This window comes from Leguminivora glycinivorella, chromosome 22 (assembly GCF_023078275.1).
Source record: "Leguminivora glycinivorella isolate SPB_JAAS2020 chromosome 22, LegGlyc_1.1, whole genome shotgun sequence".
NCBI classification, from domain to species: Eukaryota; Metazoa; Arthropoda; class Insecta; order Lepidoptera; family Tortricidae; genus Leguminivora; species Leguminivora glycinivorella.
The window spans coordinates 12987640-13001479 of NC_062992.1; the positions used below are offsets into that span (position 1 = coordinate 12987640).

General features: G+C 36.2%; 1 protein-coding gene across 7 annotated transcripts; it reads left to right on the forward strand.

Moving 5' to 3' along the window:
- Positions 1-381: 381 nt before the first annotated feature.
- On the forward strand, positions 382-13624 carry LOC125238029 (oocyte zinc finger protein XlCOF28-like). Of its 7 annotated transcripts, XR_007178410.1 has the most exons (8): positions 382-739; positions 1512-1638; positions 1775-1843; positions 2887-2946; positions 5214-5279; positions 6070-6671; positions 6848-7332; positions 9436-9561. XR_007178410.1 is itself a non-coding variant. In XM_048145312.1 (7 exons), exons 1-7 carry the CDS (start codon positions 611-613, stop codon positions 13299-13301), a joined length of 1266 nt encoding a protein of 421 aa, XP_048001269.1. In that variant the 5' UTR covers positions 382-610; the 3' UTR covers positions 13302-13624. The 7 variants fall into 7 exon arrangements, 6 of the variants coding, with proteins under 6 accessions (XP_048001269.1, XP_048001267.1, XP_048001268.1 ...); XM_048145312.1 differs by lacking the exons at positions 6070-6671; positions 6848-7332; positions 9436-9561 and adding exons at positions 11538-12106; positions 13056-13624; XM_048145310.1 differs by lacking the exons at positions 6070-6671; positions 6848-7332 and adding an exon at positions 10191-10932 and having other exon boundaries at positions 9436-10013.
- Positions 13625-13840: the final 216 nt, after the last annotated feature.

The window sequence follows — 13840 nt, forward strand, 5'->3', positions numbered from 1 at the left end:
TAGTGCAGTGGACGCGTGCGTCTGTTGCCGTGCACGAAAAAATAATGAGGTTGCCACCGCCGGTTGACACCGACCTGAGGGTGGGGTTTAGAGGCAATTGAAATACTTATTTTTTATAAATCTCTAAAATAAGCGTGCAATATGTTGCCAGTAGATTAAATAAACTACAATAATGTAAACTTAATAATTATATCGAACAATGAAGCGAGGAAATATAATTATACTACTCTTTGAATAGGATCCCCTATAAAAATAGTTGTAAGGTGGATAAAGTTAAACAGCTTTTTTTAGTCTGTCGGCCAGACAAAAATTTTAAAAGCAAAGTCTGTGGTATCTGTCAATGTCAACGTCAAGTGTGTGTTTTATGTGTACACTGTTATTTTATTTTTAGTATTTTAACTATTTTATTTTTTTGGAATTGAGGGTTAACATATAAATAATGATACTTATTTGCGGTACCATTGTGACTTCTGTGAATTAAAATTTCTCGCATTCTCGCTGTGGAAGTTTGGGCTGTAGTTTGGATTGCATCCTCGCAAATCTCGCAGGCGATTTGCAAGTTACATACAAAGAATTCTACGTGAACATAGCTGTTGCCCTAATAGAGCAAATGGACATTATGCACGCGTGTCGCTGCTGCCTGCGGCGTCCTCCGGACAAGGACCTGACGACGCCGTACGCACTTTTCGGGAAAACGGAGATATATGCCGACATGATTAAAGACTGCTTCGATATACATGTAAGTATGACTTGTAGTGCCGGCATCAGAATAAATAAATATTAAATAAATATTATAGGACATTCTTACACAGATTGACTGAGGCCCACGGTAAGCTCAAGAAGGCTTGTGTTGTGGGTACTCAGACAACGATATATTTAATATATAAATACTTATATACATAGAAAACATCCATGACTCAGGAACAAATGAATGCCCTTACCGGGATTCGAACCCGGAAAATAATAGCACCACTCCAGTCAATCAATTGTTTATTGCAAACCATTTTTTACTCGACACTAGCCATGGGCAACACCACTCAAATCCATCCAAAAAAAAAAAATTGCAAACCATGGTACATTTATCTAGTCCCGTGGATTGTATAAGGCGACTAAGGGAAAGCTGATGATGGCAGATATGCACATGAGCTAGACTCACCTTTATCGTTAGCGGGGTCTTTGCTCACGAGACCTATGCCACCACAAAAAAAGTATGACTTGTAGCAAATTTTTGATACTACACATAAAATGTGTTAAGTAAACATATATGCAAATAAGTGTACTTTAAAAGAACACATTCACTGCGCGATACCTGTTCACGGGCACACTTCACCTGCCCGAGTTGTGGTTGTTTTTGTCGCCCCCGTATTGGCTTACATAACCATAAGAAATGTTGTCGCCCCACTTGACACTGCTTGTATAGTCTGTTATAGACTTTAAGGCCAATGATGCACTACAAGGCTTTAAATATAATAATTACCACTTTGATTACCAATTGACTGTTTAACTTGCAGCTGGCACTGGATGCCCCGGGCTCGTGCGGCATCTGCTCTGCGTGCGTGGGCCGCCTGCGAGACGCGAGCGACTTCAAGCTGCAAGTGCAGCGCAGCCAGGCAGAGCTGCAGGCGCTGCTATATAAAGGCTAGCTTCATTTATTAGAATGTTTTTGAACTTGTGCTATCTGTTTCTCTGTAGTGTATATTTTGAAAAATTTGAAACATTACTTATTATGTTTTTTCCCTATTTTCATGATTTAATAATGTTTTTTGTGTTTCAGCTGATCCAGTGGTCAAATCTGAGCAAACTGAAGACAATGTTGAGGATAAATTTGTTTATGATGTGTTATGTAAGTATTGCCAACATAGTCTTAATTTATAATGATAAAAACTAATGGAATAAAACTATGGAAAACGGATTATATCGCGTATATTGACTGATTCTGCTGCGGAAATGGCGCTGGATAGGTCATGTTTTACGAAGGCCAAACAACCACCTATCCAAGCAAGGGTTGACCTGGAAAATTCCCGGAAAAAGAGGGCAAGGTCGCCCACGTACCACCTGGAGAAGCACAGTGGAAAAAGAGGCGGCATCAGCTGGCCTCGGCTGGGCGGAGCTGGAGGAGGCCGCGCTGGACCGCGAAGAATGGAAATCCCTTCTGAGAGCCCTAGGTCCCTGATGAGGGATAACAGGATATCATCATCATCATATTTACTTCTTGTGTCACCCGTTGACCACGAATGAATGCTGTAAAGTGTTCGAAACGTCGGGATGAGTTTTACATTCATTATACGCGATATAATCCGTATTCCATAGTTTTATTTCATGAGTAAGTATCGCGGTAACCGAAGACAATATTAAAAACTAATGGATTTGTTTTTAACTGTGCTTATGTATGGTATGTATGTCTAAACATAAAAAAGCTAACTACGCTATTCTGTTTCCTATAATGGACCTAACTATATGCCAAAGTTAACGTAATTCAATAAAAAAACATGGTGTAGACGTCGCCACATAAGGACTACCTACACTTTAATTGACATTGCTTGCTTGAAAGTGTTAAATTGCTTGTTACAAAACTACACCATAACTTGAGTTGTAGAATAGCACTGGAGTCCGAGTCTGGAGCGAGTCCATATTTGAAGTCGCGCATGACACTTGCACGCGACAACGCAAGTTGTGCTGAACCGCCTGGGGCCCATTACACGAAGCTACAATTTACAATTCACAAATGGTTCAATGTCTGATATGACAAGTTGGAAAGAGACTTCCGTTTGTAACTTGTAACTTTCAGTTTTGAGAAGTAGGCCCCTGATGTGTGTGGACCTGATTGTTAGTGAAAGCTTTTGAGCAGTGTTTATTCTGTAGTTAATGTGATAAGTTTTCCTTCAGATGAAGAGCCCATACTGTTTGAGCAGTCAGAGATTGGCGAGATGGCCAATGAAGTCATGGGTGAGTTCATGTTTTGATACATATAGTATTGGTTACATTCTGGGGAGTGCACTCAAGAACTCCACGACCTAATCCCTCCTTCTGCGGAACGAATGGACCCGTATGAGGTTAACACTCCATTAGTCCGCACAAAACGATTTCCAATTTCTTTTGTGATTCGTACTGCAAAGGAATGGAATGCGCTCCCACCATCTGTGTTCCCAGAAAAATACGACCTCAGTCTCTTTAAAGCAAGGCTATTACTGAATCGGCGAGCTTTGTCTTCACTTTCCATCAGGTGTGACCAGGGTCCATCGCTGATCAGTCTACAAGAAAAAAAAAAGAATATGTACCTATGTCACTTGATGACTTGAACTTTTCTTGATCAAATCGGGGAAATATTACAAAGAGGCCAGGTCAGAAGTACTCGAAACCGACGAGCGTGTATGACAAATGTTATGAAAGTGTGTGAAGCGAAAGTGGTTTGTCAGGATCGTAGTAAATGGAAATCCGTGATCTCTGCCTACCCCTCTGGGAAACAGGCGTGATTGTATGTATGTATGTATGTATGTCACTTGATGATGATGATGATGGTAATGACTACCATGACACGTACAAGTTTTTTTCCGGTGTTAGCAATTAATGTTTGACTAAAATAAAAGAATAAAGTGCCTATTGCTGATCATTCGAGCTGATCTTCCAATATGATGGTTAATATGTTTCTCAGACCGTTTCTACTGATAAAATTAAATTAAATTGATATATGTTGTGCTATGTTTTTCTTGTTATAGATATTTATTTATTTAAACCTTTGGGAAACAAACAGGCAAAACAATACATATAGTAAAATCAGATTACACATTCACAAGCAACACAGTTTCCACTAATGAATAATAACAGTTATGTTGCTCAGAAGTTGACATTGTAACAATTTAAATTTAGCACATGCAAAACTCAAGTATCTACAACAAATTATAGAAAATTATATTATTGTTAACTTTAGGAAATAAGTACTTACTAAAGACATAATTTTAATTTTTAACTTTACGTTTTATTGCAGAAACAATCTGTGGTAATGATAAATGAAAAATATCAATATCAGAAAATTTCTCATTATAAGTACTACAAGCTCTAGCTAAGAATCTATTTCTTGCATATGTAGCACAGAATATATAATAGTACAAGTACAGAAGGCCCACTGCTTTGAAGTTCACGAAATGCCGCCTTTTTAAATACCTACAAAATGATTACAAAGAAACGAGCCGCACGTGCGCAGCGTCGGACGCTAGGGTTGCCTATGTATTAAAAAAAAATACTCAGATAAAATGTTATGCTATTATATTCAAGTCTTGGGTACTTTCTAGGTATATACAGTATTTTAGTTTAAATCCCAACGTCAGAAGCCTGATTGAACGTTTCCGTGGGCCATAAATGACATAATCAATAGTAGATCTGTGTAAGATTGTCCTATTTTATTCATAATGTTTGTTTAACTAAGCGTTATTAGCCATTCCACACGCGGATATCGCATATGAACCTTTAAAAAAACTCTCGACGTATAGTAACAATAGAAAGTGCGAACAAGCGTTCCGTGAAAATGCGAGCCACCCCTGATTAGGCCGCGAACTCGCGGCCGCCCGCATGTACTTGTAGCGCGGCGATGGAATCGCGGTGTGAGCCGCCCCTGTATGTAGTTTCTTGTATATGATATTGATATAACTAATGTATTTGTCATGTAAAGTCGCCGTCAATAGAAATTATGAACAATGTAAACAAACTATGTTTACATTAATAAAACTGTGAAAACGGATTAAAGCGTATAATGAATTTAAAATTCATCCCGACGTTTCGAACTCTTTAGAGCGGTCGTGGTCAACGGGTGGCTGAGGAAAAATTACAATGTGCAAAAGCTACCCACATACAAGAAATATTAACGAACCATGACCACAAATAATATAGATTTTTAAGGCAGGTTCACACACTATGAATAAAGCTAAATTACCATTACTGTGTTAAAAATAATTAACCAATTAATCTACACAAAATTGACAAAAACAAACTGACAAAAGCAAATGTCCAACACCATACAACACACATGCCTCACAGCCTCCGTCGTGCATAAGCACAAAAAATAAAAAATACGCGAATAATAATATACGCGATTTAATCCGTTTCCATAGTTTTATTTCATGAGTAACTATCGCGGTAACCGAAGACAATATTATGTTTACATTGTTAATAATTTCTATTGACAGCTATTTTAACACAGCTCTTTGGTACTGTTTTAGAACAAGACCCTCTTTTCAAGTCGGAGGCTGATGATGCGATGAGTGACGATGATACAACAGCAGGGGGTTAGTACTATGATAAGTAAGAACCTGAATTAAATTCCAAAAAAGGCTACTAAAGATGGTCGTCTCTGTGTCACTACAAAATAAGGTGCCCTCTTGGTGGATAAAAGGTTGTCCATTAATTACCGGGCACCCCGTATAAGATTTCTTTATTTGAATCGTTTAATTATATGATACCTTTATTTAAAAAAAATAGTTACACATTCAATTTGGAAAGGAGAAAATTTCCTTTTAATGATAACTTTTTTGGAATTTGATACTAGTTTATTTTATTGTATGTTATCCTGCAACTGCAATGAGACAACTGTGGCGTCCCGCGGGATTACGTACATTTATGTACTTACGGCATTCGATATTACTCGATCCTGTTGGAGCTATTTTTTTAACTAGAATCCCATTTATGATGAATACAACTCAATCGAAACCTCTAAAAATCGTTTTTTTCTCGTACAGCAGGAACTGTGAAAATATTTATCTTTCGGCGGGCCTTATTAATCTGCTAGTTTTTAATAAGGCCCAACAATCCCAACATATAGTATTTATGAAAAAGTTGTATATGATATGAGTTTACGCTACCTATTTTTAAAATTACCGTATGTGAAGAAATTTAATGACTGAGTTACCAAGATAACAAATCAAATAAAGGCGGGCCTTTTAAACCTCATCCACCTTACCTTAACCTTATGTTTGTTCAATACAACGGAGATCAGGAGTGTTTGGCTCACAGAACTTCACCATTATTTGAATTCACAACATAATTCGTTCCAAGACTTCGTTTATATTTGTGTTTCAGTGTGTTCGGAAGGCAGCGCTGCTTACGGTGACACAACTGACACAACTGTTCATACATACAGTCGAGCCCAAGTAGCCAAACCATTCGGCTGCAAACACTGTAAAGAACGATTCAAAAATAAGTGTACTTTAAAAGAGCACATTCTACGCAAACATTTGTCAATCTCAACCGGGCCAAAACTATTTGCTTGTGGTTTTTGTAGTTCTACATTCCGAACTAAATTGCTTGTATTAGAGCACGAGAGAATCGAACACGGTGTTACAAGTTTCATGTGTGGTGAATGTGGGCATATAACGATTGAAAAAAGCAGTTTGGAAGCTCATTTAAAAACTCACTCTACGGACATTGTTAGCTGTACTCAAAGCAGTTATGTAAGTCAGTCTAAGAGTGATATTCCCGAACACCTAGTGAAAAACATTGCTGATCTTCTATCGACACACAAACAAAAGCATCAGAAGTTACATACTCTAAGAGAACACCTGCGAATAGCACCCAAACGAAGTTCTCATTCCAATATTGACTCCACAATGAAGACGCTAATTATTTCTATGCATATTGACGGGCTAAATAAATCTGAAATTGCTAGAGAAACTGGTTTAAATGTAAGTAGTTTTTTTTCTTCTTGTAAGTAAAAATTTCACTTTAACTTGTGTAACATAAAAAATGGAATACTTTTATTTTATGCTGTCTTCAAAAAGTCAGGAATCAAACTAGTATAATTTTAAATATATGTTATAATATTTTTAATCGTATTAATTTATGGCCATTTTTGTTTCAGAGGAAAACTGTTAGTATGTGGGTCGATCGATATCAAAAAGAAGGTTCTCTGTTACCCCGGCCTAAGACTGGTAGACCATGCCTCATAGACACAAAGCAACGCGAGTTTCTGGTGCGGGAATACATGGAAGATGGCGGCAGGCAGACGAAACTGTATGCAGATCTGTTCGGCGCATCTCCACTCACGGTGCGACGTGTGCTTCGTAAAGAGGGACTTCGTTTCCACAAACCTGCTGTGAACCCTAAACGTTCTAAGAAAAATGGAATAGACGACAAGTAGAAATACGGAGTAAATTGACAGAGAAATAGTTTTATTAGATGCCCCAACGCCCAAAAATTACATAAAATGATTTGTTGCTTACTATATCAGTGAAAAGTAGAAACTTTCTTACGCCTTACTATAACAAGGCCTGGAGCCGAATATTTTCTCTAGTTAAGAGTAACCTCCTGTTAGACCTGTTATGAAGATACTAAATATTTATTTATGTAAGGAAAACCTTTGGAAACATAACTTTACTGTCAAAGTGTTAATCTCTTATGCGGGACTTATTATTGTTAATGTTTAATAAGGCCCAGCTTTCGTAAATTAAAGTACAGTTACAGTGAAAAACTTTAATTTTGTAATTTGTAATACCTAAGCGAAAGTTTTGCTTACCGCCAGTAAAATATAAAAACAAAACATCCGTAATGTAAGTAAATTTGATAGTTTGTTACTTAAAAAGTCATGGGTACAACATAGGGTTGCCAACCGTACTATATAATATAGTACTGTACTATATTTTGGCCCAGCGTACTATATTCTATATGAAGCATATATAGTACGCAAAAGTACTATATTTTTGGGGTCCATGCCAGTGGCGAATTTACACTAGGGTCAAACCGCCAGGAGCGGCGTTTTGATAATGAAAAAAATTTTAGCAATTCATATTTAGCCTTCACTGTACATTTCATTACTTCGTTCTGTCCTGCAAATATTGCAGTTACGTATAAACATAAAGCCACCGTTGTTTGCAAACATTTGTATTTTTCCATGATATATTAAATAACGACATTTCTTAAGGGGATTCTCTACTCCGATGAGCTTCGATTTGAATCCATTGCTATTATGAATATTACGATATTTTCTGAAGCATATCATATTAACAGAATCGTCTTTAAACAAACTAGCATCCCATAATTAGGTACCTACTTCACAGCTCATTGATTCTGTGATATAGCATCAAAGTTGAACTATTTTAGGACCGAAACCGGTTCTTTGGACAAAATTTTTGCCTTAATTAGTTTAAAATTAAAATCGCTTTTGCATTTTTATAAAAGTCTAGATTTCATTGAAGTAAAAATGTTTTTAAAACAATGTCAAATTTCATAAAAAATATAAGTACTTATAATATGGGTATTTTTTTTTAAATATGGGTCTTGTAAAAAAAGTAAGTAGGTAATTGAAATTTGAAATTAATAGTTATTTGTTATACAAGGGGGCAAAGTTGTATTTTAACACACGAGAAGTAAAATACATTTGCACCCGAGTGTAACACAAAACTTTTCCTCTCACTATAGCGAGGAAACTACAACGCAAAAAATGCGTTTATCACTGTTTCCAGTAGTTCCACAGGTGGTAAATCATCTTTATTACTAGATTCACCTACTTTTATCAATTTTAAAGCAGTTAATTTGACTTTATTCAAGGTGAAATTACTTTACCCACTAGTGGATAAAATGCGTTTTTACCCGCTGTTATTAAAGGACAAAACACGTGTTTCCGAGCTAGTGAGGGGAAAAAGAATATTAATAGGTACGTAAGTAAAAATTGCACACATTTAGAAAGTGATAGAAGACTCAATATTGCATATTTTTCGAAATACGCCATATATATTGTTGGTGTTCAATAAAACATTTGGTACATTACATACAAATAAATAGTTATATATTACGCTAAGTAAAACATTCGACAACATGAAAGTTTGCTTTTTAAAAAAGGTCAAATGTTAAGTTGGTAAATGTGAGCTTGGCAAATAAAACAATAAGTTGGGAAATGAACATTCGGCGGAATAAAATTGCGCGAAACGTGAGTTGGGAAGTGATATTCGGCCATACAACTTTCGACGATACTTAAATAAGAGAACCAATGCAACACAAAACTTGTCAAAAATCGATAAAAACCGAATGGAGCCCCTTAGAGTGGACAGAAAGAACGATCTCTACGACTTGGTTATCGATTATGTGTACCGTACTATATTTTATTTCGGTGTACTATATTTTTTTGATGGAATTTTCCAAAATACTATATTTCCCTAAAAAAAAGTTGGCAACCCTAGTACAACACTACACGATATTTTTTTTTTAATAAAAATGTCGTCTTTAACAGTACAGAATTAGATTTATATGAATTGAAAAGTACTTGTTATTATATTTTTACTTGTATTAAACTTTGTTTTATTTGATGACCTGCATTGTTAATATGTGTAGGTACATAAAAACAAATTTTTAAACATGTTTTTCGGCCTAAACAAAAACTATGGCCGAACCTGCGCAATACTAAATTAACGATATTTATAATCCGTTTCAGTGCTTTTTTAATTTGTGTTTCAGTGTGTTCCGACGGCGCTGTTTACAGTGACACAACTGTTCATACATACAGTCGAGACAAACCATACGGCTGCAAATATTGTAAAGAACGTTTCAAAAATAAGTGTACTTTAAAAGAACACCTTCATCGCAAGCACTTGTCAATCGAACTAGAACAATTCGATTGTGAATTTTGTAGTTCTACATTCCAAACTAAATTCCTTTTATTAGACCACGAAAGAATCGTACACGGTGTTACAAATTTCATGTGTAATGAATGTGAATATACAACAGCTGACAAGAGAACTTTTCAATCTCATTTAAAAACTCACACCGTAGATAACATTGTTAGCTCTGCTCAAAGCAGTGATGAAAGTCAGTTTAAGGGCGACATACACGAACATCAAGTGAAAGACATTGCCGATCTTCTCTCGACGCACAAACAAAAGCATCAGAAGATACATACTCTAAGAGAACACCTGCGAATAGAACCCAAACGAAGTTCTCATTCCCATATTGACTCTAAAATGAAGACGCTAATTATTTCCATGCACATTGATGGGCTAAATAAATCTGAAATTTCTAGAGAAACTGGTTTAAATGTAAGTAGTTTTTCTTCTTCTTGTAATTAAATATTTCACTTTAACTTGTGTAACATAAAAAAATGGAATACTTTCATTTTATGCTGTCTTCAAAAAGTCAGGAATCAGACTAGTATAATTTTAAATATATGTTATAATATTTTTAATTGTATTAATTTATGACCATTTTTGTTTCAGTGGAAAACTGTTAGTATGTGGGTCAACCGATATCTAAAAGAAGGTTATCTTTTACCCCGGCCCAAGACTGGTAGACCATGCCTCATAGACACAAAGCAACGCGAGTTTCTGGTGCGGGAATACATGGAAGATGGTGGCAGGCAGACGAGGCTGTATGCGGATATGTTTGGTGCATCTCCGCTCACCGTGCGACGTGCTCTTCGTAAAGAGGGACTTCGTTACCACAAACCTGCTGTGAACCCTGAACGCTACGAGAGAAATGGAATGAAGGCCAAATCACAATGGTATATGGAGAAAACTGAACTGACGGAATACGTTCTAATAAATGTTAACAACGCGCCGTTATAACTCGTGAAAAGTAATTCGTACAAAAGAAAACTTCGTGTATAAAGATAAGTTGTTAAAATGGCCAAGTTGCGTTTCAAACGTGGATCTTTTATGGACTTTTTAATGCAAGTTTATCATTGTATAAATGTCGAAAAAAATAATAATGATTAAATATCACGAAAATACTATGAATTTGCTTAATTTATATTACCTAGGTTTGAGAAAATTGTCGCATTTTTTCGTAAACTTTTGTGGCAACGATCTGGGAACACAAATCATTACTTGTGTCCAAGTATTCATAAGTCGTGAGAGTTAGATATTGTGATAATTTAATAAATTGAATTTGTTGTTTACTATAATATTGTCTTCGGTTACCGCGATAGTTACTCATGAAATAAAACTATGGAAACGATTTAATCCGTTTCCATAGTTTTATTTCTTGTTGTTTACTATGTTAGTGAAATGTAGAAAATTTCCGGTATTAGTATAATAAGGCCCAGACCGGAATACTTTCTCTAATTAAGAGGTACCTCCTGTTAAGAAGATACCGAATATTGATTTATGACAAGTATACCGTCAAAGTGGGCCTTATTAATTATTACCTTGTTTATATTGAATAAGGCCCCAGCTTTCAAAAATTAAACATTTGTAAGTTGTAATAAGCGAAAGTTGTCTTGACGTGAGTAAAATACAAAAGGATATTGTAACGTAAATTTTATAGTTTGTAATGTAACTTATAAAGTCACGAGTACGAGTACGACATACTTACTTAATTTCAATTTTTTTATAAGGCCTTAAAAATACGGAATGTGATTTGTAAAATACTTGTTACTTATTATATTTTTACTTTTATTAAACTTTGTTTTATTTATTGCCTGCTGCCTGCATTGTTAAAATGTGTAGGTATAGTTGCATAAAAGCGATTTAAAAACATTTTTTGTGCCTAAACTACAACCAAAGCCTACGAAATGCTAAATTACCGATATAATCCGTTTCAAAGCTTTTTAATTTGTGTTTCAGTGTGTTCTGACGGCGCTGCTTACGGAGACACGACTGTCCATACATACAGTCGAACCAAACCATACGGCTGCAAACACTGTAAAGAACGATTCAAACATAAGTGTACTTTAAAAGAACACGTTCTACGCACACACTCAATAATCTCACCTGAACGATTCGCTTGTGGTTTTTGTAGTTCTACATTCCAAACTAAATTCCTTGTATTAGAGCACGAGAGAATGGAACACGGTGTTACTAATTTCATGTGTAATGAATGTGAATATACAACGATTGAAAAGAGCAGTTTGGAAGCTCATTTAAAAACTCACTCTACGGACATTGTTAACTGTACTCAAAGCAGTGATGAAAGTCAGTTTAAGAGCGACTTAAACGAAATCCAAGTGAAACACATTGCTGATCTTCTCTCGACACACAAACAGAAGCATAAGAAGATACACACTATAAAAGAACACGAGAGAATAGAACACAAACGAGGCACAAATATTGACGCTACAATGAAGACTCTAATTATTTCCTTACACATAGACGGGAAAAATATATCTGAGATTGCAAGAGAGACTGGTTTAAATGTAAGTTAACTTTAACTTGTCCATGATGCTCCTCGACACTGAGATATAATATAAAGGCTGGCTCATTCTCCAATGCATTGACATTGCCATCTAGCGGCAAAATGTGGCCAGTATCACACCTCGGACACTGGCGATCAAATATATGAAAGAGGCGCGTTTCTAGCACACATTCTAAGCTCGTGTAGGTGAACGCGTACCATACTTGTATGAGTGAGATATGACAGGTCGACTGTTCGCGTTTTTGACAGGCGGTAACCGAGAGGGAAGAGCGGCACTTTCAGCGGAGTGCGGGAGTGGCCATACTGTACGATAGTACTATTTATAATTATTTTTAAAATCGGGACTTAATCGCGTATAACTACATATAAAAAATAATTATGTGTAATAATCGTGAAAGTTTAAATCAGTGTAGTACTATTTATTATACTGTGCCAGTATTATGGACAAAACACCGCCGGCAGAGGTGTTGCAGATACCTCATTGAGATTACAGTTAGGCTTACATTGACCGTGATTACCTTTTTGATTTGTGTCGAGCTCCCGATATTCTGACGCAGTGCATTTTTACATTATCCGATCCGATATCGGATGTAGGAAGGATTTCAACATGACGCCTGTATCCCAAAAAGGGGTAGGCAGAGCACATGAAACTACTAAAGCTTCAGTGCCACTCTTGGCAAATAAGGGGTTGAAAGAAAAACGGTGGCATTGCAGTGACAGGTTGCCAGCCTCTCGCCTACACCACAATTCAACCCACCCAAAAAATCAAGAATGCCGGCGTAAATAATTAAACATACCTATGGGATATCGGATCGGAGAATGTGAAATCGCACTTACGCAGGGATCTGATTTTTTTGCTGGTTTTAAGTTAGATTTTATTCGTTTTATCAATTTTAATTATTTTGTGAATTTCGTGTGTTATTTAACAAATTTCTTGACCATTGTTTCAGTGGAAGACTGTTTATCTATGGGTCAGGAGATACCAACGAGAAGGGTCTCTATTACACCGACCTAGGTCCGGCAGACCACGCGTGATGGACTCGCAGCGACGCGAGTTCCTAGTGAAGGAATATATGGAAGACGGTTGCAGGCAGACTAGGCTATACGCCGATTTGTTCGGCACAAGTCTTTCCACCATACGTGTAGCGTTACGTAAAGAAGGACTACGTTTTCACAAAAATGTCGTTAACAAATAATAACGGTTGATTATTTGTGAAAGATAATTGCACGATACCAATTACAAATACAGATTATTTATTCAGCAAATTCCAGAGAGGAACTTTTTTTCGTCAACATTATACAGAAATCTACAACTACATCTACAACCCGGCTATGATTGTGTCATAATGATCACTGGATACAGGCTATATCAGTTCTTTAACTGCCTGCCTGCTTATTAAATAATAAATAAGTGAATATTAACAAATATACATATTAATTTTAGTAAAAAGGTAATACTATAATAATTAAACTTCACTATAGAAAATAAACCTTATACAAAACGGAAATTTGACAGTAGTTTCATTGTAGTCACTGTGTTCACAAACAGACACATCTTTACAGTTTCATTCATAATACATAAATATAATAAATAAATATTATAGGACATTAATTCACAGATTGACTGAGTCCCACAGTAAGCTCAAGAAGGCTTGTGTTGTGGGTACTCAGACATTGATTGAGACATGACTCAGGAATAAATATCTGTGCTCATCACACAAATAAATGCACTTAC